General features: G+C 49.2%; 1 protein-coding gene across 4 annotated transcripts in view; it reads right to left on the bottom strand.

The window, feature by feature from the left end:
- Positions 1 to 23060, bottom strand: part of LOC110505332 (kinesin-like protein KIF26B) — a 167776-nt gene that overhangs the window by 16037 nt on the left and 128679 nt on the right. Inside the window, exons 8-16 of one of the 4 annotated variants that reach the window (XM_021584510.2) lie at positions 20889 to 21034; positions 20401 to 20517; positions 18628 to 18811; positions 17004 to 17181; positions 11941 to 12112; positions 10773 to 11641; positions 10263 to 10395; positions 9823 to 10084; positions 7012 to 9669 (exon numbers count right to left, since the gene is read on the bottom strand). In XM_021584510.2, coding sequence (XP_021440185.2) covers positions 7012 to 9669; positions 9823 to 10084; positions 10263 to 10395; positions 10773 to 11641; positions 11941 to 12112; positions 17004 to 17181; positions 18628 to 18811; positions 20401 to 20517; positions 20889 to 21034 — 4719 coding nt within the window. The remainder of the gene's footprint in view (positions 1 to 7011; positions 9670 to 9822; positions 10085 to 10262; positions 10396 to 10772; positions 11642 to 11940; positions 12113 to 17003; positions 17182 to 18627; positions 18812 to 20400; positions 20518 to 20888; positions 21035 to 23060) is intronic. The other 3 variants (XM_021584512.2, XM_036962479.1, XM_036962480.1) reach the window with 3 other exon arrangements.

Genomic DNA, 23060 nt, shown 5'->3' with positions numbered 1-23060 from the left:
GAGAAAGACACACACACACACACACAGCAAAAGACACAGACGCATGCACGCACACAGTTAATGGGGACACCGGGAGAAGAATACTTTTTGGTATTGTTGTTCCAATTTCAATTTCCATGTATATGCTTTATTCACATTATTGTGTTGCCAAAGCAACAATGTTGAACAATTCAACATTGAAAAACATATCACAATAAAGGAAAACTAATATTTTGGTATTAGTTTCATTAGACCATTGTTGACATAGTTCCAAAATGTTTTGCTAGTCAGCAAATCATGTTTTCAAGATATGTAACCAGTGGTGTAGTGGAGGCTATACGCAGGTATACACGGTATACCCACTTTCACTGGGCATTGTGTATACTCACTTCTTAACCCCTACTTATACTTCTGATCGTGGACTTCAAGAAACAGCAGAGTGAGCACCCCCCTATCCACATCAACAGGACAGCAGTGGTGAAGGAGGAAAGCTTCAAGTTCCTCGTCGTACACATCACTGACAAAGTGAAATGGTCCACCCACACTGACAGTGAGGTGAAGAAGGCGCAACAGCACCTGGCTTGACACCTAAAACCCTCACAAACGTTTACAGATGCACAATTGAGAGTGTCACCGCCTGGTACGGCAACTGCACCGCCCGCAACTGAAGGGCTCTCCAGAGGGTGGTGTGGTCTGCCCAATGCATCACCAGGGGGCAAACTACCTACCCTCCAGGACACCTACAGCACCCGATGTCACAGGAAGGTCAAAAAGATCATCAAGGGCAACAACCACCCGAGACACTACCTATTCACCCCGCTATCATCCAGAAGGCCATCTCGAATCCCACCGTACCTTCACCGCTGTGCAATCTGGTTTCCGAGCCGGTCACGGGTGCACCTCAGCCACGCTCAAGATACTAAACGATATCATAACCGCCATCGATAAAAGACAGTACTGTGCGCCGTCTTCATTGACCTGGCCAAGGCTTTCGACTCTGTCAATCACCATATTCTTATCGGCAGATTCAGTAGCCTCGGTTTTTCTAATGACTGCCTTGCCTGGTTCACCAACTACTTTGCAGACAGAGTTCAGTGTGTCAAATCAGAGGGCATGTTGTCCGGTCCTCTGGCAGTCTCCATGGGGGTGCCACAGGGTTCAAGTCTCGGGCCGCGTCTTTTCTCTGCATATATCAGTGATGTTGCTCTTGCTGCGGGCGATTCCCTGATCCACCTCTACGCAGACGACACCATTCTGTATACTTCCGGCCCTTCCTTGGACACTGTGCTATCTAACCTCCAAACGAGCTTCAATGCCATACAACACTCCTTCCGTGGCCTCTAAAACGCTAGTAAAACCAAATGCATGCTTTTCAACCGTTCGCTGCCTGCACCCGCAAGCCCGACTAGCATCACCACCCTGGATGGTTCCGACCTAGAATATGTGGACATCTATAAGTACATAGGTGTCTGGCTAGACTGTAAACTCTCTTTCCAGACTCATATCAAACATCTCCAATCTAAAATCAAATCGAGAAGTAAGCTTTCTGTTCCGCAACAAAGCCTCCTTCACTCACGCCGCCAAACTTACCCTAGTAAAACTGACTATTCTACCGATCCTCGACTTCGGCGATGTCATCTACAAAATAGCTTCCTACTCTACTCAGCAAACTGGATGCAGTTTATCACAGTGCCATCCATTGTGTTACTAAAGCACCTTATACCACCCACCACTGCGACCTGTATGCTCTAGTCGGCTGGTCCTCGCTACATATTCGTCGCCAGACCCACTGGCTCCAGGTCATCTACAAGTCCATGCTAGGTAAAGCTCCGCCTTATCTCAGTTCACTGGTCACGATGGCAACACCCACCCGTAGCACGTGCTCCAGCATCTCACTGATCATCCCTAAAGCCAACACCTCATTTGGCCGCCTTTCCTTCCAGTTCTCTGCTGCCTGTGACTGGAACGAATTGCAAAAATCGCTGGTTGGAGACTTATCTCTCTCACCAACTTTAAACATCTGCTATCTGAGCAGCTAACCGATCGCTGCAGCTGTACATAGTCCATTGGTAAATAGCCCACCCAATTTACCTACCTCATCCCCATACTGTTTTTATTTATTTACTTTTCTGCTCTTTTGCACACCAGCATCTCTACCTGCACATGACCATCTGATCATTTATCACTCCAGTGTTAATCTGCTAAATTGTAATTATTCGTCTACCTCCTCATATCTTTTGCACACAATGTATATAGACTTTTTTTTTCCTACTGTGTTATTGACTTGGTTATTGTTTACTCCATGTGTAACTCTGTGTTGTTGTATGTGTCGAACTGCTATGCTTTATCTTGGCCAGGTCGCACTTGTAAATGAGAACTTGTTCTCAACTAGCCTACCTGGTTAAATAAATAAAAAAAAATTTTTAAAAGGCGAGGTCAGTACAGGTTCTATCTCAAGGCCATCAGACTGTTAAATATCCATCAGTAGCACCTTAGCGGCTGCTGCCCTTATATACATAGACTTGAAATCACTGGCCACTTTAATAATGTTTACATATTTTGCATTACTAATCTCATAAGTATATACCGTACACTATTCTATTCTACTGTACCTTAGACTATGCCGCTCCGACATTGCTCGTCCAAATATCTATATATTCTTAATTCCATCCTACTTTGAAGCAAGGTAAGACATGCCTCAGAATATGAAGTAAAACATTCAGGTTTCAAAAAATTGAGGAACAGGCAAAATATAGGAATGCTAATAATAGGCTTAACCGTCTTCTGGTAGATGGAAAGGCTTTCCCAAAAACCTTCTCTATTAAATGTTAACTAGCTACAAAGTACCTGTCAGAATGATATCATGATTATTTGTGTCAATCCAGTGGCCATTTCTTTTTCAAACTCCATCTCATGTGCTACAGAAACATGGCTAAGCAAACAATTGTGCTAAGTGCCTGCACACTTGAATTAAAGGGTACTTACTCTCAAAAATCTAAATGTATTAGATCTTCTTTTTTTTTATAACAGAGCCAAAAGCCCAGACCTCAAAGTGATCTCCTGATGTGGTCTAAGCACTGTTATGGACTTAGAACATTCAATTTTGTTGTTTTTCTGGAAAAAAGTGTGACTTTTTGGGGAAAATCTGAAACCTGTGAATGTCCGACTCAGTTTATTTGTTTCAATAGTAGTCCTACTATTAGACTACTAGCACAGTACAGATTGGGTTTCCTGACTGTGAATCACCAATATTGGATTTATAATTTTAGGTCATTCAGAGTGTACTGTATGCCACTTGATTGCTGACAAGCAAAACATTTTGGTACTGTGTCAACAATAGACTAATGAAACAAACACCAAAAGAGCCTTTGTGGGTTGAGTTTGCCTTTAAGAAACATTCATTAGAATGTGTAGAATTCAGTAGGATCTATCTCTCTTGCTTATCACCTACAGGACAAATAAGAAACATACAGTAGGCTGCGTTTACACAGTCAGCCTAATTCTGAAATTTTGTCCAATTATTCAACTGATTGTTCAAAAGTCCAATATTTGGCAAAAGATCAGAAATGGGCTGCTTGTGTAAACGCAGCCCCAGTGCAACTCTACACCTGTGACTGGGTCAGGAGAACAGCATACTGACGTGTTGTTTTGTTCTGTTCTGCTGACAAGGACGTAGGCTTTAGTTTGACAAAGGCAGCAGGAGTAAACATCAGGGCAAATAGCTGATAACCAAACCAGGACAGATAGCTTATGACAGCGCCAAGAGTCCTACACTGCCATTCTGTCAGGGGCTGGCGTTGGGGTGGGAGCTGGGGTTAGGTCTAGCATTGGAGTAGGGGTTGGAGAGAGGGGCCTAGGTTTTGGGGGGGGGGGGGGGGTGAGTAGGACTTCTGGCAACGACAACAATCCAGTATTTAGCATGAGTTCCTGGGGGAGGATGGGGGAGAGAGGAGAGAAAAAACAGAACGGTTGAGAGGGGAGATGGGGAAAGCAGCAAAGAGGAGAGAAGAGACAGGGAGAAAACGCAGCAGAACCGAACAGAAGATAAGAGAGGGGAGAGAGAGAACAGAGAAAGAGGGGAGAAGAGAACAGATAGGGGAGAAGAGAACAGAGAGGGGAGAGAGAGAACAGAGAAAGAGAGGGTAGAGTGAACAGAGAAAGAGGGGAGAGAGAGAACAGAGAAAGAGGGGAGAAGAGAACAGAGAAAGAGAGGGGAGAGAGAGAACAGAGAAAGAGAGGGGAGAGAGAGAACAGAGAAAGAGAGGGGAGAGTGAACAGAGAAAGAGGGGGGAGAGTGAACAGAGAAAGAGAGGGGAGAGAGAGAACAGAGAAAGAGAGGGGAGAGAGAGAACAGAGAAAGAGAGGGGAGAGTGAACAGAGAAAGAGGGGGGAGAGTGAACAGAGAAAGAGAGGGGAGAGAGAGAGAACAGAGAAAGAGAGGAGAGAGTGAACAGAGAAAGAGGAGAGAGTGAACAGAGAAAGAGGGGAGAGAGAACAGAGAGAGAACAGAGAAAGAGAGGGGAGAAGAGAACAGAGAACGAGAGGGGAGAGAGAGAACAGAGAACGAGAGGGGAGAGAGAACAGAGAACGAGAGGGGAGAGAGAGAACAGAGAACGAGAGGGGAGAGAGAGAACAGAACGAGAGGGGAGAGAGAGAACAGAGAACGAGAGGGGAGAGAGAGAACAGAGAAAGAGGGGAGAACAGAGAACAGAGAAAGAGGGGAGAGAGAGAACAGAGAAAGAGGGGAGAGAGAGAACAGAGAAAGAGGGGAGAGAGGACAGAGAAAGAGGGGAGAGAGGACAGAGAAAGAGGGGAGAGAGAACAGAGAAAGAGGGGAGAGAGAGAACAGAGAAAGAGGGGAGAGAGAGAACAGAGAAAGAGGGGAGAGAGAGAACAGAGAAAGAGGGGAGAGAGGACAGAGAAAGAGGGGAGAGAGAACAGAGAGAGTGGAGAAGAGAACAGAGAAAGAGATAGAAGAGAACAGAGAACGAGATAGGAGAAGAGAACAGAGAACGAGATAGGAGAAGAGAACAGAGAAAGAGATAGGAGAAGAGAACAGAAAAAGAGTGGAGAGCGAGAAGAGCATTTGGTGGGTGGAGAGATAAGCCTAGCAGGTCAGTCCCTCTTATCTGACCAGCGTGCTGGAATGCACGCACACACACACGCACACGCTCACGCACACGCACACGCACACGCACACACACACACACACACACACTTTCCATTTGCATAGAAATTGGCAGCTATGTCAGCAGACACGTTTTTTTGATCAGATTCACACACAGGGACAGGGTGAAGGGAGAGGGGGAGGCGAGAGGTGACGTTAATAAGGTTCCGTCTGTCTCTTTGTCTCCGTGCGCAACAGAAAGGTCACAAAGACAGATCTGCTCTAAGTCACCTTCGAGTCACCCATTTGTACCTTATTACTGCCTGCTGCATCAGGACACAGTAGAGAGAGAGAGAGAGAAACCAAGCAATGGAAAATCCAATATTACAGTAAAGAGCAACCAAACATGAGACCCTCAACTGGAAACCTGATTAAAAAGTGTTTTTTCCCAAGCAAGCCTCTCTCTCTCTCTCTCCCTCCATCCCACTTCCTCTCTCTCCCTCTCTCTGCTGGAGCAGCCACAGGCCGGGCTGTGTTGGCCCGGGTTCTGCGGTTCCAAGTCAGCCATAGATAAGCCTGATCACTGTTCCCTCTTACTGCCTCTCTGGACGGGAGGGGGGAGAGAAAGAGGGAGAGGTGGAGGGCAAGTGGAGTGTAAGTGGAGAGGGAGAGTAAAGGGAATGGAGGGTAGCTTTGGAGAGGTAGGGGGTGGCAAGGGGGATGAAAAGGGGTCCCAGCATAGAAGGGAGGGGGGGAGGATAAGGGAGAGGAGAGGGAGGAATGGAGAGGGTACAGGGGTTAAAGAGTGCACTGCTTTCTTGAGGCCACCCACAGAACTCCCTGACAATGGCCATCTGTCTGCCCAACAAGACCACTCTCACTACCAACCTCTCGGGGGTGAGGGGAGAGGGAGGGAGGGGGATATGATGAGAGGTGAGGAGAAAGGAGGGGTTGAAACCTGATTTATTTATTTATTTCCAATTTTTTTTTTTTATATATATAAATGGAAGTCTTGTGAGCTACATTTCGCTGCTGCTGCGATTCATATCGAAATGGGGCAGTTTATTAACCAAACATGTTATCTGGAATAGAGGGTTCATTCATCAGTGTTTTTAACCATGCCTGGGCTGGTTCTGGGCAGTGGGGCTGAGGAGCATAGGCTCATCCTGGGAGAAGGTGACAGCCTAATGTGGAGATTCATCATGGCTGACTTTAAGAGAATGACTCTTGAATTCTTTCACTATCACACGCCTCCCTGACTGGCTGGCTGCTTGCTTGCCTGCCTCCCTCCTTGCCTGCCTGGTTGCCTGCCTGGTTGCCTGCCTCCCTCCTTGCCTGCCTGGTTTCCTGCCTGATTGCCTGACTAGTTGCCTGCCTGGTTGCCTGCCTGGTTGCCTGCCTGCCTGGTTGCCTGCCTCCCTCCTTGCCTGCCTCCCTCCTTGCCTGCCTGGTTGCCTGCCTCCCTCCTTGCCTGCCTGGTTGACTGCCTGGTTGCCTGCCTCCCTCCTTGCCTGCCTGGTTTCCTGCCTGGTTGCCTGCCTCCCTCCTTGCCTGCCTGGTTGCCTGCCTGGTTGCCTGCCTCCCTCCTTGCCTGCCTGGTTGACTGCCTGGCTGGTCACCTTACTTACCTGACGGCTTGTTTCATATTCAAAGGTTTTATTCTACTCAGGACAGAGCATGAACTGGAGGTTGAGTATGAGGGATGTAAGCTACGTGACTACGGTTATAGTTAGTTGAACAAAGGTAATTGAACATCTATAGTGCTACCCTTTAAATACATTTCTGTACTGTTTTGTGTAGTGTATAAATGGACCAGGAAAACTAAGCACAAAGGAAGGGAAACCCTGTGAGCAAAATACGTTAAAATAACGTTGAAAGTATGTATTTTGGGTTGAAAAGATGTTGAAAAAATGTATTGTGCTCACTGGGATGCAGCATAAGGGGCAGACCTGTGTTGTTGTTCCTCTTCTTGTTGTTCTTGAGGCTACGGCGGCTGCTGCTGGTGGCTGAGCTATGTTCGCTCAGAGAGTCCTGGGCAGAGGAGGTGCTTCCTGTGGCCTCGCTGTCCCTCAGCATGCTCTCGTAGCCACTGCTGGCCCCGCTGTGGTAGAACAGGGCTGTCTTCCCCATGGCCGGGGGCAGCTCCCCACTCAGAACACTACTGTTGTCACTGGCATGGCCGCTGCTGCAGCGCTGTGGCCGCTTGGGGGCTGTGATCTTACTGTAGGGAGACGGCAGAGTGTGGACCATCACTGGTCTCTCCTCTCCCTGTGCCCCTCCACCACCTGCTCCACCTCCACTTCCTCCGGCACCCCTCTCCTCACCAGCTTCGGAGCCTCCTCCTCGGTTGTGACTGGTGGATCGAGAGCCTCCGTTGCCCTGAAGCAGCTCGGAGATGCGTCCGTTGGCGGCTCTCAGAGGCAGCTTGGCGGCCAGGTCTCCCCCTCGGCTGCGACTCAGAGACTGGGTGGCCCAGGAGCCAGAGCTGGGTTCCTTGTTTTGTCCCAGGGCCTGGCTGGAGGTCTGACCCTGGGGCTGGGTCTTGCCGTTGGGAGGCAAGCTGGAGCTGCGGTTGACAGACTGGGGAAGAGACTTGGTGGAGAAGCTAAGTGTCTTGGTGCTGGAGGCCGAAAGGCTGCGGGTCTTAGGGCTGGCCATCAGCAGCTTGCTGACCGCTGAGATCTTTGACTGGCTCGACTTGGGCGACTTGGGAGCACTGCCGGGGCTGTTACCGGAACCGTTTCCGTTACGGGAGGAGGATGACACTGAGCCACAGCGGATGCTACGTCCGGGATGGGGCATATTGCAGTCCCCCCTCCCCCCTCCGGTTGCCCCCTTCCAGCCCAGAGAGCTGAGGCTCTCTCCCCTCTCCAGGGAGAGGCAGTCGTAGTGGGGGCCAAGAGAGCTGTGACCTCCATGGGACCGCCCCAGAGAGTTGGTTCTGTTAGCCAGTTGCTCTAGTTTAGCACTGAACAACCTACTGCTCTCCACATTAGACCCCTTCTGTTTCCCTCCACCAAGTCCATCTAGGTCCTCCGGGGTGCTCCCCAGGAAGGAGAGGCCATGGATGGGTGCGTGCAGGGGGCTGAGGGGGCCTCCTGCCCGGTTCTTCTGGTCCAGACTGGACTTGCGTACTGGTGGCAGCGGTGGGATCCCTTTCTGGCGGGAGAACAGGCCTTGTCTCCCGGATGACCCCCGTCGGTCCAGTGTTGCCCTCGGACTACAGGGGGTGGAGGTGGTGATCCCTAGGCCCCGGTACTCCCCCCCTGCCCCTCCTCCATTAGCGCCGTAGCGGAGTGAGTCTTCGTCCAGGCCGTCGTGGCGGTTGATCCGGTGCCAGCCGCGGGGAAGACTGGCGGTGCGCAGGATGTCGGCAGAGTAGACGGGAGTCATCAGACACTCCCCAGAGCTGACCAGCACCATCTCACAGCCGTCCACCACCCTCTTACAGGAGTCTGGAGAGGAGACGGTCTCACCGCTGCTGGAGCTGCAACGGTCCCCTCCGTAGCCACTGTCCACCCTGCTGGCCCTGTCACCCTGGGGCCAGGCCTGGGTCTTAGCTGGGTCTGTCTTGACTGGTGGCTCCACCACCCTCTTCTCCGGCTTCACCTCACACACCAGCTCCTTAGGCCTCACATCGCCTCCATCTCTCTTCATCCAGGGGTCGTCGAAGCTGAGATCGCTGGACATGGAGGCCAGGACCAGGGCTTGGGCTGGGGCAAGCTTGGCTGGGTCCTTGGACAACAGGTGAGTCTTGGTAGGGGAGGACAGTATAGTGGGCTCCTGTATAACCATGGGTTTGACGGCCACACAGGGGTGGACTGTGATGTTGGTCTTGAAGGGGATGAAGTTGCTGGAGGCCCCCAGGGTCTGGATGTTGGAGACGGTGATGTTGGTCTTACCCATGGAGGGAGACAGTCTCTTCAGCCTCTCTTTAGTCATGGTGCTCTTCTCCTTCTCCGTTCCTTTCTCATCTCCACACAACACTACGTCGCTGTCAGGAGTCTTCCTTCCTCTAGAACCCAGGGACACCTCATCTTGCTCCTCTGCCCCAGAGAGAGGCACCTGTGGGGGGTCTAGCTCGGCCAGAGCCTCCCCATGTCCATAGGACTGGCCGAAACTGTGCAGGGACTGATCCCCGTCACTCCCAGCACTCAGCTCACTCAGCCATGATGAGATGGACGACCGGCAGCTAGGCAGCGCCGCCATCGCCTCTCCTTCCATGCGAAGCTTCGCCATGCTGACTTCCGCCATGGCGATCACCCCGGCAACTGAGGCGCTTGTCATTGTGACCATTCCGGTGGTCGTAGCAATGACAGTAGTGTTGTTTCCATAGCACTCCAGGTCATCGCTGATGCTGCTGATGATGGAGACAGGGCGGGATCCCGAGGCCAGGGCGGTGACGGAACAGTCGCTGGTGAAGCTAATGATGCTAGTGGGACGACCGCCACTCTCCAGCAGGCCCCGGACATCCAGCCCCTCCTCACACCCCAGGGTGAATACCAGCTCATCTTCCCCCAGAGAGCGAGGGTCTGCTGGGGCTGGGGTAGAGGAGGGGCTGGGGGCTAGAGCAGGAACTGGGGCTGGGGGAGGCAGAGAAAAATGGGAAGGAGAAACAGAGAGGATAGACAATGAAAGGGATATGTGTAAGGAACGTGAAATGAATTTGCTGTACGAAACCAGTATCATACATAAAAAACACTTGTCACAGAAAAAGAATAAAGAGCAAGACTTACTGTCCCTGCGTACATCCAGAGGTATCTGAGGAACATTATCGTCACACAGGGTCTCAGCCGACCCCAGGCTGGCAGACAAGGAGTCGGTGCGCTTTAGCACCTGGGGACTCATTCTCATGGGGGAGGTCCTGGACAGGGACTCCAGCTGCAGCAGGGAATCTGTAGAGGACCTCCCACTATCTGCAGCCAGGCTGTCTGCAGTAGACAGACTCTGGCAGGACAGAGGGGGCGTTCCCGGAATCACACCCTTCTGGGTGTAGACCTTGATTATAATCATAATCATATATTGAATGTTTATAGTTCTTTTCAAGGACCCACAGATGCTTCACAACAATACTGGACATTTTCATGGAAATGCATTTTATGAGGTAAAAGTCAACCCAATAACTGTAAAATAGCACAAGCAAAGACCGTAGAGGTGTGAGAAACAGATACTGTACCTTGCAGCGCTGTGAGGGTGAGGAAGGAGGTCTGTAGTCAGAGGTCTTGGTAAGAGAGGCGATGCCCAGCCGAGGAGAACCCAGGGGGCGGGGCTTACCATCACTGCTACTGCCTGCGCTCAGAGACTCACGACTGTCAATCAAATAGAAAGGAAGAGAAATAAAAAAGAAATAGAAGATATTGAAAACAAAAATACCTTCAAGAGAGACATTCAAATTATAAGGCAGTCGATAAAACTATACAAGCTAAAGGAACAATAAGTTGAGCCAAGCCCTCCCCAACCCGGACGAAGCTGGGCCAATTGTGCGTCGCCCCATGAACATCCCGGTGGCTCGAACCCAGAATCTCTGGTGGCACAGCTAGCACTGCGATGGGGTGCCTTAGACCACTGCGCCACCCAGGAGGCCCTAATAAGTTATGTTTTGCGTTATTTTTCATGTGGACCCTAGGCAGAGTAGCTGTTGCTTTGTAACCGCTAATGGGGACCTTAACAAACAAACAGATCTGACCTGTCATGGAGGCTGGCGCTCTTGGCCCTCTGTAGAGGGTTAGTGTTGGTGTGTCCAGCTCCACTGCTTCCCATCACACTGCAGCTGCCGGTCAGGCTCAGACTCTCTATCATGGTCTGGGCCAGTTCTGCCTCTTCCACCACCTCCCTGATCTCCTGGAGCTGCTCGTCATTGGACATCCTCCTGGAGGTCTCTACCTCCACTCCCACCCCTCCCGTAGGCTCCGTCTCAGACCCAGGGGGGACCAGGATGTCAGACTTGGCCCCCCTACTAACCGGCACCTCCTCAAAGGGGAACTTGGCCACCTCTTCGCTCCCGTCGATACACTCCAGCCGCTCCTGCAGCTCGGCGAAGGTGTTGCACTTGAGACACTCCGCCCCTTCCTCTGGCACAGGGGGCAGGGGTTGGCCCAGGGGTGGGAGGAGAGGGAGTGGGGGCTGGGTTAGGGAGATGAGGGACTGTGTAGGCAGGGCAGAGGGCTGGGTGTGTGTCTGTGTAGGGGCAGGCTGTGGCTGGGGCTGGGAGAGTACTGTCTGTTGCTGTTGTTGTTGTAGAGTTGGTGTAGTCGGCAGGACGCCAGACTCGGCTTTGCTCTTCAGCAGAGCAGGAATGATGGGGACAACCTCTGGCGGACCCTCGTTGTCGGTCAGCTCACGGTCCGAGATAGCACCCCCATTGGGGCCCACATAGATGACGGTGTCGCAGGACTGCTCACTACTGGAGTAGTCATCTGGGTCGCTGGAGAGGTGCAGCAGGGGAAGGTTGGAGTCGGCAGAGCTACGGGAGTGGAATGGTCTCAGGTGGGTGGGGCGACGCATACGACCCTCCTCACACGAACTCTCACCCCCTGACGAACTGGACGTGTATTGCTGAAGAAGAGAAGGAATGTGAAAATGGATGACAGAAACAACACATTTTGAAACAAACCAATTAGAATCTCGGTTTCATTTACTGGCCTGTTATTGTAATGCTGTGTCATCAAGTTCCAGCAATACTGAAAGTGTTGTTTTTTTAAAACTGAAATATCAATCTGAACATTTAGAAGTTGAGCCCCAGAAGAAAGAACTGTGAAATGCATGAGAAGGAGAATTCCTCTATGTCATGGACCCATTATATTGATTGAATGAATGATTGAATGACTGAATGTGTCTAAATTGATAATGCCTACCATACTGACTTTGGTCTTCTTCTTCTTCATACGGAGGAGGCGCGAGGCGATCTGGAGGGTGGAGAGCGTGTCAGAGAAGTTGCTAGGCGACGAGGAGATGTGGGCGATCATGGTGGTCCGACAGTTCATGTTGCCCAGTGACTCTCTCAGTAGCATGGTCAGCTTACTGTCCCTGGAACACATACATACACACATTACATCGCGCACGCACACACAGACTCATGCATGCACACACACACATATACAAACACATACTTTATGTGCACACAGAAACACACATTAATCTGAAGGATAATATCTATCAAACCCTTAAAATCACTGTTCACCTCCCTACCAATCAGCAACGATCTCCAGACATGAGCATTAGCTACGTCGATGGTTAATCTCTCTATGTCTGGAACATGTGGGACAGTAGCTGTAGGATTGTGTGTTTATTTAATGCTCTCCCTCTCCTGTGTTTGTTATAGGGTTAATTGACTGTCTGCCTGTGTTTCTGTGTGTGTGTGTGCGCATGTGGTGTGTGTGCATGGGCATGTGTGTGTGGTAGGTAACTCCTGTGAGCTGTTTGGGACCCTCAGGGCAGAATGGAGTGCAGGCTCCTCTGTGGCTCAATACCTCATGCTGCTGTCCTCCTTTTATAAAAACACAGCCCCCGGCCAGCCCACCCACACACACACACACACACACACACACACACACACACACACACACACACACACACACACACACACACACACGCTACCCCATCCTTCTATCGCTTTACTTTGCCTCAACTGTCCTCAATGTTATCCTCTTCTCTTTCCTCCCTCCATTCCTCCCTCTCTCTCGCTCTCTGTCTCTGAGTCATGTCATTAGTAGTAGTTACCAGTGTCTTCGTCACATCAACGTTAGTAATTGCATCTCCCTCGCCTGACATCTCTATCAAGTCCCTTAATTAATCTCATTAAGCAGGGTAGAAATGGGAGAAACGGCTGAAAATGGAGAAGAAAAGGGGGAAAAAAGGTTGAAGCTGCGAGTGTTTAGGTCTAATTAAATGAAGCAGAAGGATCAGTGATTTGTGCAGAAGGGATTTTATATTCACGCACGGTGAGATCCAGTTATTTGCAACTAATGTTCCACACCTTGCAAATGGCCCCAACCTATCATTTTATACGCATGCATGCATGTGTGTGTATTTGTGTTTGTACGCCTCGGTGTGTGTGTAATGTTTACAGTTCTGGCATAAAGTGGTGGGGTGCTTTGCAATGTAAATGCCGAGCTCGTGATTAAATTAGAGAGTGGAGGAGCTGAGCTATCTGCACTGAAGGAAGGAGGCAGAGAGGGAGAGAGAGGAGGGATGGAGGGAGAAGAGCCTGCATGTTCTTGGGAAAAATGTAAATATGCACACGACTGTTTCAAAGCCTCTGTCCCCCTGCTTTCGTTTCACTCCTTTCCTCCTTGTTCTTTTCTCTGCCTCTCGTTCCTTCAAACTCTCTCTCCTCTCCCCTCTCTCTTATTCCCTCTCTCACAGTCCCACTCATTCTCTTCAGGAAGAAAACAAACCAAAAAAAAACTATTCCTAGCGGTCTCAGGTAATAATAATGAAGCAACATTTGTTATTGGGCTTTAAATCAACCCCCCACAGCACCTTTCTCTCTCCCTCTCTGCCACGCCTTCTCTTTCTCTCTCCCCTCTCTCTTTCTCTCTCTCCGTGCCTGTCTCTCTCTCTCCCCATTTCACCCTATCCAAAGCTTCAGCAGGCATTTAGCCACTCTGACCAAGGGCAGCAAATGTCATTCTATACATTATTATTACACATGGTAGTTATGCAGAATTAAGTCCGGGCCGGGCCTACATGAATCATTGTGTGTCCAATGATCTGCATGTTAAAGTGTACTATCTCATTAATATATCTACAATAATTAGCAGGTTTATTCATAGGTTTAAAGTCTACTATTAACATGACATGGGTGTGATATATTGAGTTGGATATGTAGAGATAGATATTGAGCCAGTCACCAGTGGAAGCTGACCCAGGCCCCATCTCCCCCAGTCCCAGTTAGTCACACAAACTTAGGGAGGGTCATTTAGGGTATCCAACCAACGGGACATCAAAAACTGTAGTATCCTATGTTTCACGGAATCGTGGCTGAAATGACGACATGGATTTTCAGCTAGCGGGATACACGCTGCACCGGCAGGATAGAACAGCACGTAAGACGAGAAGGGGGGCGGTCTGTGCATATTTGTAAACAACAGCTGGTGCACGAAATCTAAGGAAGTCTCTAGATTTTATTTTGATAAATTGCAGTATATTTTGATAAATTGCAGGCCACACTACATGCCTAGAGAGGTCTCAGCTATACTTTACGTGGCTGTTAATTTACCACCACAGACTGATGCATGCGCTAAGACCGCACTCAGTCAGCTGTATAAGGAAATAAGCAAACAGGAAACCACTCACCCAGAGGTGGCGCTCCTAGTGGACGGATACTTTAATGCAGGGAAACTTAAATCAGTTCTACCAAATCTCTATCAACATGTTAAATGTGCAACCAGAGGGGAAAAAAATTCTAGATCACCTGTACTCCACACACAGACGCATACAAATCTCTCCCTCGCCCTCCATCCAACCACAACACTATCCTCGTGATTCCTGCTTACAAGCAAAAATTGAAGGAGGAATCACCAGTGACTCGGTCTATAAAAAAATGGTCAGATGAAGCAGATGCTAAACTACAGGACTGTTTTTTTATCACAGACTAGAACATGTCCCGGGATTCTCCCGATGACACCACATCAGTCACTGGCTTTATCAATAAGTGCATTGAGGACGTCGTCCCCACAGTGACTGTACGTACATTCCCCAACCAGAAGCCATGGATTACAGATAACATTCGCACTGAGCTAAAGGGTAGAGCTGCCGCTTTCAAGGTGTGGGACTCTAACCCGGAAGCTTACAAGAAATCCTGCTATGCCCTGTGACGAACCATCAAACAGGCAAAGCATCAATACAGGGCTAAGATTGAATCATACTACACCGGCTCAGACGCTTGTCGGATGTGGCAGGGCTTGCAAACTATTACAGACTACAAAGGGAAGCACAGCCGCGAGCTGACCAGTGACACGAGCCTACCAGACAAGCTAAATCACTTCTATGCTTGCTTTGAGGCAAGCAACACTGAGGCATGCATGAGAGCATCAGCTGTTCCGGACGACTGTGTGATCACACTGTCCGTAGCCGACGTGAGTAAGACCTTTAAACAGGTCAACATTCACAAGGCTGCGGGGCCAGATGGATTACCAGGATGTGTGCTCCGGGCATGTGAAGACCACCATAGTCCCTGTGCCCAAGAACACAAAGGCAACCTGCCTAAATGACTACAGACCCGTGGCACTCACGTCCGTAGCCATGAAGTGCTTTGAAAGGCTGGTAATGTCTCACATCAACACCATTATCCCAGAATGCCTAGACCCACTCCACTTTGCATACCGCCCAAACAGATCCACAGATGATGCTATCTCTATTGCACTCCACACTGTCCTTTCCCACCTGGACAAAAGGAACACCTATGTGAGAATGCTATTCATTGACTACAGCTCAGCATTCAACACCATAGTACCCTCAAAGCTCATCACTAAGCTAAGGACCCTTAGTTCTAAACACCTCCCTCTGCAACTGGATCCTGGGCTTCCTGACGGGCCGCCCCCAGGTTGTGAGGGTAGGTAGCAACACATCTGCCACGCTGATCCTTAAAATTGGAGCTCCCCAGGGGTGCGTGCTCAGTCCCCTCCTGTACTCCCTGGTCACCCACGACTGCATGGCCAGGCACGACTCCAAAACCATCATTAAGTTTGCTGACGACACAACAGTGGTAGGCCTGATCACCGACAACGACGAGACCGCCTATAGGGAGGAGGTCAGAGACCTGGCCGGGTGGTGTCAGAATAACAACCTATCCCTCAACGTAACCAAGACCAAGGAGATGATTGTGGACTACAGGAAAAGGAGCACCGAGCACGTCCCCATTCTCATCGACGGGGCTGTAGTGGAGCAGGTTGAGAGCTTCAAATTCCTCGGTGTCCACATCAACAACAAACTAGAATGGTCCAAACACACCAAGACAGTCGTGAAGAGGGCACGACAAAGCCTATTCCCCCTCAGGAAACTAAAAAGATTTGGCATGGGTCGTGAGATCCTCAAAAGGTTCTACAGCTGCAACATCGAGACACTGGTTGCATCACTGCCTGGTACGGCAATTGCTCGGCCTCCGACCGCAAGGCACTTCAGAGGGTAGTGCGTACGGCCCAGTACATCACTGGGGCAAAGCTGCCTGCCATCCAGGACCTTTACACCAGGCGGTGTCAGAGGAAGGCCCTGAAAATTGTCAAAGACCTGAGCCATAGACTGTTCTCTCTACTACCGCATGGCAAGCGGTGCCAAGTCTAGGACAAAAAGGCTTCTCAACAGTTTTTACCCCCAAGCCATAAGACTCCTGAACAGGTAACCAAATGCTTACCCGGACCATTTGTATTGTGTGGCCCCCCCAACCCCTCTTTTACGCTGCTGCTACTCTCTGTTTATCTTATGTGCATAGTCACTTTAACTATACATTCATGTACATACTACCTAAATTGGCCCGACCAACCAGTTCTCCCACACATTGGCTAACCGGGCTATCTGCATTGTGTCCCGCCACCCGCCAACCCCTCTTTTTATGCTTCTGCTACTCTCTGTTTATCATATATGCACAGTCACTTTAACCATACCTACATGTACATACCACCTCAATAAGCCTGACTAACAGGTGTCTGTATATAGCCTTGTTACTCTTTTTTTCAAATGTCTTTTTACTGTTGTTTTATTTCCTTACTTACCTACACACACACACACACACACACACACACTGTTGTATTTGGCGCACTTGACAAATAAACTTTGATTTGATTAGGGAAGGGCAAGAGTAAGAAATAGATAGAATTATGTCATTTTTTGTTGTTGTTGTATCTGAGTAATACTGCAGAGCAATTGAATCCAATCTCCAAGAGGTCCTCACACAGACACACACACAGTGCACACGTACTTGTAGGGGATATGTTTGCTGCCATTGACCAGAGCCAGGATAACGTTCCCCAGGGCAGACAGAGACAGACACAGCCCTGCTGCTGTACTACCACTGCTCTCCCTGCCCTTCTCTCCTCCCAGCACCTTCACACAGCTGCCCAGGTCTATCAGGTGGAGTCTACTGCGACCTCCCGACACTGGAGAGAGGGAGAGAGGAGGGACAGGAGGGAAAGGAGGGACCGAGAGAAAGGGACAGAAAGAGAGAGAGAGGAAGGAAAAAGAGAGGACAGAGAAAAATTGGGGAGACAGAAGGATACATTAATCATTGCATTCCAGAACACACTTCATCCCCCAGCATTTTTGATCTGCTCATCTCAGAGGAGGTCATGCATGTCAGCCTCAGCACACACACATGCACACACACACGCGGGCATGCCCGCACACGCACACATGCACACGCATGGACGCGTGCACACACACGGCTACATTGGGCAGCAGGTATCCTAGCGGTTAGAGAGTAGGCGGATGGTCGCTAGTTTGAATCCCCGAGCCGACGTTGTGAAAAACCTGCCAATGTAACCCTATTTGCTCCAGGGTCGCTGTTATTCATGGCAGACCCTGGCCGTGACCCTACTCTCTGAGGGCGTCTCGGGGGGAGTTGGGATATGTAAAAAAAAAAAACACATTTACAATTCACACATTAGTGTGAAATAGGACAAATATAACAGCCTGCCACCTGGACCCCTCACCAGCTCAGCTGTGTGTTCAGCTACGTGTCCTTCCTTGTCAACACATCACCTGTCGGAAGCGTGTGTACACTGCCTTCCTTGTGTATGCTCTGGAAGTCAGTCATTACGAATACCTCTGTAGGTCCGTTCAGCACATCTGGTTCCCATTTACCTTCTCTGAGCAGTGTATTAGTGTGTGTTTGTGTGTGTGTGCGCATGTCTTTCCATCTGGGGATTAGAGCAGGGTTCCCCAAACTCGGTCCTGGGTCCCGCCCCGGGTGCACGTTTTGGTTTTTGCCCTAGCGCTACACAGCTGATTCAAATCATCAAAGCTTGATGATGAGTTGGTTATTTGAATCAACTGTGTAGTGCTGGAGCAAAAACCAAAACATGCAGGACCGAGTTTGGGAAATCTGGGATTAGAGTGTATGTCCCTGTATGCATAGCTATATAGGTCTTTGTGGATCAGTCTAAGTGTGTGTGTGTGTGTGTGTCAGTGGAAGCTGCAGAGGGGAGGACAGCTCATAATAATGGCTGGAACAGAAACCATGTGTTTGATGGTTTTGATACCATTCCACCTATTCTGCTACAGCCACTGCCACAGCCATGACTGAATCAGACTGAGGTGTTGTATGATAAGGAGAAATGAGCGATTGCAGATTGTGTGTGCGTGTGTGTGTGCGCGTGTGTGTGTGAAGCTGTCTTTCCTTAAGAGCAGGTAAGATTATACGTCTCCATCACACATAGGGAACAACACCTTCTCCTAGCCTTGTTATCACATATCTGACTACGTTATCACACACACACTATTAATACACACACATGACATCACCCTGTAGAAGTAGCGTGGAGACAGTCTGACTGACAACCTGAGACACGACAGATACAGTGTGTGTGTGTGTGTGTAGTACTCACTCCCTCCCTTGCCAGTCTTCTCCATGCGGTACTGGTAGATGTGCAGTGTGAACAGCATGTGTGAGTTGAGATGCTCCTCCGGGTCGGCGTCATCTCTGCTGCTGTATCGAGCTGCTATGGCTGCATCCAGGAAGAAGGCTGCTTTCTCTGGCGTGGGGGCTCGCAGCTCACTCTGGTTCTGGAGCTGGGGGGAGATTACAGAGTAGGTGAGATAGAAAAAAATATACTAATTCTACAAACCACAGGACAGTCATTTGTCTTTCTGTGTGTTTGTGTGTATGCTTCCTTGTGTGTGTGTGTGTGTCATGCAGTGTGTCTGTGAAGACAGGCAGAGTAGCATTATAACTAAAATGCTGTGGGGTATCATTAAAACATGAGATTAGCTAGGGATTACACTGATACCCTTGTCTCACACACTAATCCTATCAACACACACATACACACACACACACTAAGATGTCAAACTAAATGACCCCAGAAGAGAAAATAACTAAATGATTCTTAGAGGTTTGCGGTTTTTGTGTTCTCTATAGATGTAGATGTACACTCTGTGTGTCTGTGTGTGTGTGTGTGTGTGTGTGTGTGTGTGTGTGTGTGTGTGTGTGTGTGTGTGTGTGTGTGTGTATCTGTATCTGCGCTCGCGTGTGTGTACAGTATGTGTGTGTGTGTGTGTCTCTGTATCTGCGCACATGTGTGTAACCTTAAAGAGTGTTAGGTTAAAAACAGCCAGCTAAGATAACAGATCCTAGTGCCTGAGGGTAGACACACAGAGATATATATATATATAATTATATATTACTACAGTGATCTAGGTCTGATATTGCCATCATCATACACGGCCTTAGCCGTAATCCTGTGGGTTTCCTATGAGACACCACAGTGAGACAGACTGTTGAGGAAAACACTGGAGGAAACAGAGCACTCAGTGTCTGGGATGGAAGGCAGGGGCCTTCCTCTGTTACCCTCCTTGTTGTCTTGTGGGTTCATGAGCTACTCTGTTAGTGTTTCTCAATCCTGGTCCTGGGGACCCAAAAGGGTAAACATGATTTTTTTGACCGAGCACTACACACGGGATTGATTAGTGGAGTCAGGTGTGAAGTGATAGGGCAAAACGTATAATGTGCTCCACTTTGGGTCCCCAGGACCAGGATTAAGAAACACTGATGTTTCTGCCTCTGGGACCGTTTATTTTAGATGTAATTTTACCCCCTTTTTCTCCCAAATTTGGTTATAATGATCTCGTCTTATCGCTGCAACTCTCCAACGGGCTCGGGAGAGGCGAAGGTCAAGCCATGCGTCCTCCGAAACATGACCCGCCAAACCACGCTTCTTAACACCCACTCACTTAACCCGGAAGCCAACCGCACTAATGTGTCAGAGGAAACACCGTTCAACTTGACGACCAAAGTCAGCCTGCAGGCGCCCGGGTCGCCACAAGGAGTCACTAGAGCACGATGAGCCAAGTAAAGCCCCCCCGGCCAAACCCTCCACTAACCCGGACGACGCTGGGCCAATTGTGCGCCGCGCTACAGGATTCCCGGTCACTACAGCCTGGGGATCAAACCCAAGGCTGTAGTGATGCTGCACCATTCGGGAGGCCTTGGGTCTGGTGTTTTGCATGGACCCCAGGAAGACTAGTTGTTGCTAAAGTGAAAGCTAATGCTAATGGTGATCAGAATAATTAGACAAGTTAAGTGGACGGCCACAGAGTGTGCAGGGCTTTGTTATCAATCTTTTGATGAGTAGTTGACGTTCTGACGAGCAGCATTTTACCTGCATGCCACAGATGGGGTCCTCGCAGAGGTAAACTCCAGGGGACTGGCTGTCTTGCAAACTGCCTGTCGCCACTTCAGACAGCAAGTCCTTCAGGTTCTCCTCTTTACCCCAAACCTAGAACATAGAGCATAGCACACTTACCATCAGAACCCCACATCTAGAACCCAATCTTTCCCTCACACCTAGAACATATTTAATACACATTCTAGGATCCCGTAATTCTGTAAACAACAGAATTAGGGTTGGTTTCCCAGACCCTGATTAAGGCTCCTCCTGGACTAAAATGCATACTCATGGAGAATCTCCTTTAATCTGCGTCTAGGAAACCGGCTCTTATGCTTCATTTACACAGGCAGCCCGATTCTGATGTTTTCCAAAAATGTGTCTTTTGACCAATCAGATCAGCTCTTTTGACGATAATTGGGCAAAAGATCAGAATTGGGCTGCCTTTGTTAACGCAGCCTTAGAGTGAGGGAGTGACAGACCTCTACGGCTGAGACTCGGACAGAGAAGCGTGCTCCCGTCTTCTCCTTCCTCTCGTTGATGAGCTTGAAGAGCCAGGAGATGGCACAGGGGATGATCCCCAGGGTCTGCATGGACTCGTCACCACCTATCATGGTGTAGGATTTACCTGGAGGACACACACACACACACACAAAACTCCATCAGCAGTGGAGTAAAACAATCATTAACATAATCATCTCTTCCAAAACACCACACACACTCTGTCCTCTTTCCTTTCTCCCATGTCTACAGCCCACCCCTTTGGTCTGATTTCTAAATGAACTCCGTTTGTGTGTATCCCCACTGTGTGTCCAGACCAGCCCCTACGAACCTAGACGCAGGGGGACGACCCCTACTGTTGACGGAAGAGAGTTCAAACACACGGATAAACAAAGCCATATGTCACACATGCACACACACATCCACATGGTGTGTGTGTGTGTGTGTGTGTGTGTGTGTGTGTGTGTGTGTGTGTGTGTGTGTGTGTGTGTGTGTGTGTGTGTGTGTGTGTGTGTGTGTGTGTGTGTGTGTGTGTGTGTGTGTGTGTGTGTGTGTGTGTGTGTGTGTGTGTGTGTGTGTGCGTGCGCGCGTGTGTGTGTGTCTGTGCGTCTGTGTGTGCGTGCATACATCTGTGTGTATTTTTGCAATGTGCCTTTCATTCTGCCTTGTTTTGTGTGCGCGCCAGGTTAAACTGTATGTGTTCTCCATCAGCCTTTTATGTCTCGACTTAATCAGAGTAGAATCCTTTCTCAAACGCCATTGTCATTGCTGCCTGCTAAGTGTTTAACTCCGTCTTCTCTGATGTTTTGTTCATCCATAGAGACATTAAACGTCACAGAGGATTCATTTACAGTAGGTACTCAATGAGATCATTAATAATGTGATTGGACGAGGGCAGCCAATCACAATGCTGGACTGCCTTCTAAAGATGATCTCTAATCATTTCTTATCCGCTACTATAATTCAGTGTCGCAGCGCACCGCTTGATATGGTGTCTGTTGGCTTAGAGACCGTTCATTGACAGAACTTTGGATCTGAATCCGCCTCGTCTCTGTCACACATGACACCAGAAGACCGCCATGATGTTAGATCTTCCAAATTAAATTCACTTTTTAGTAAGCAATAAAGAACAGTGCTTTGTGGCTGTACAACATAGGACAATAAAAACCATTCCATTCAGAGTTACTGTACTGCTCTTGGCTCAAGCTGTCAGACTCATTCCTTTCACACTCCTCTCTCTCTCTCTCTCTCTCTCTTTGTGTGTGTCTGTGCATTCATGTATTTTGTTTGTTGTTTAATTTCATAACGTTGTGACTCATACTCTCTGGTGCTACAGAAACTTAATCACAAGCTCATTGTGCCATGAGCAGTCAGCAACAGTTCTCAGGCGCCTCTCTCTCTCTCTCTCTCTCTCTCTCTCTCTCTCTCTCTCTCTCTCTCTCTCTCTCTCTCTCTCTCTCTCTCTCTCTCTCTCTCTCTCTCTCTCTCTCTCTCTCTCTCTCTCTCTCTCTCTCTCTCTCTCTGTGTGTGAATACTGGCACTCTGACTAAGATAGCAGTGCACAGGCTGGATTGTAGATCACTTTGCCTCTGCTCAAGACTAGCTGGTATTCACACCTTCCATCTGACACAACATGCCAAGTAGCAGATCAACAGGGGAATGGTCTGACCATCCCCCACCATGTAATATTGTCTGACAGTGGAGAGGGATGTAGCCAGGTGGGGTAGTAGTCTGTCAGTGGGATACTGGTAAGGCATCTACCATCATCATAGCTTAGAGTGATTCTTGCTTATAATTGGCCTGAACAACAGAGTACAGAACTGGCAATGCTGACAGGCCAACAAGCATCTTCAGAGAGAGTGGGAGGGGAGAGGGAGAGAGGGAGTTAGAGGCAGAAATAGATGAGAGAGAGAAAGAGATCCCACAGTGACAGGATTGTTACATTGATTACAGACATAATAAAGATGGCTGCCATTAAAGGGATGGCCGTACGGCCCAGGGCCAGTAATCCAATCAGAGGACTCGAGGAGGATGAGGTAATGCAAGAGCAAGAGAGCGTGGGATTCAATTATCTACAATGTTCCCCTCTCTCCTCTCTCCTCTCTCCCTCCTCCTCTGTTCATAACCCGGCCATCCATTACTCTACCTTCATC

The sequence above is a fragment of the Oncorhynchus mykiss genome, chromosome 25 (genome assembly GCF_013265735.2).
Source record: "Oncorhynchus mykiss isolate Arlee chromosome 25, USDA_OmykA_1.1, whole genome shotgun sequence".
Classification (NCBI taxonomy): Eukaryota; Metazoa; Chordata; class Actinopteri; order Salmoniformes; family Salmonidae; genus Oncorhynchus; species Oncorhynchus mykiss.
This window is presented reverse-complemented; position numbering and strand designations above follow the sequence as displayed.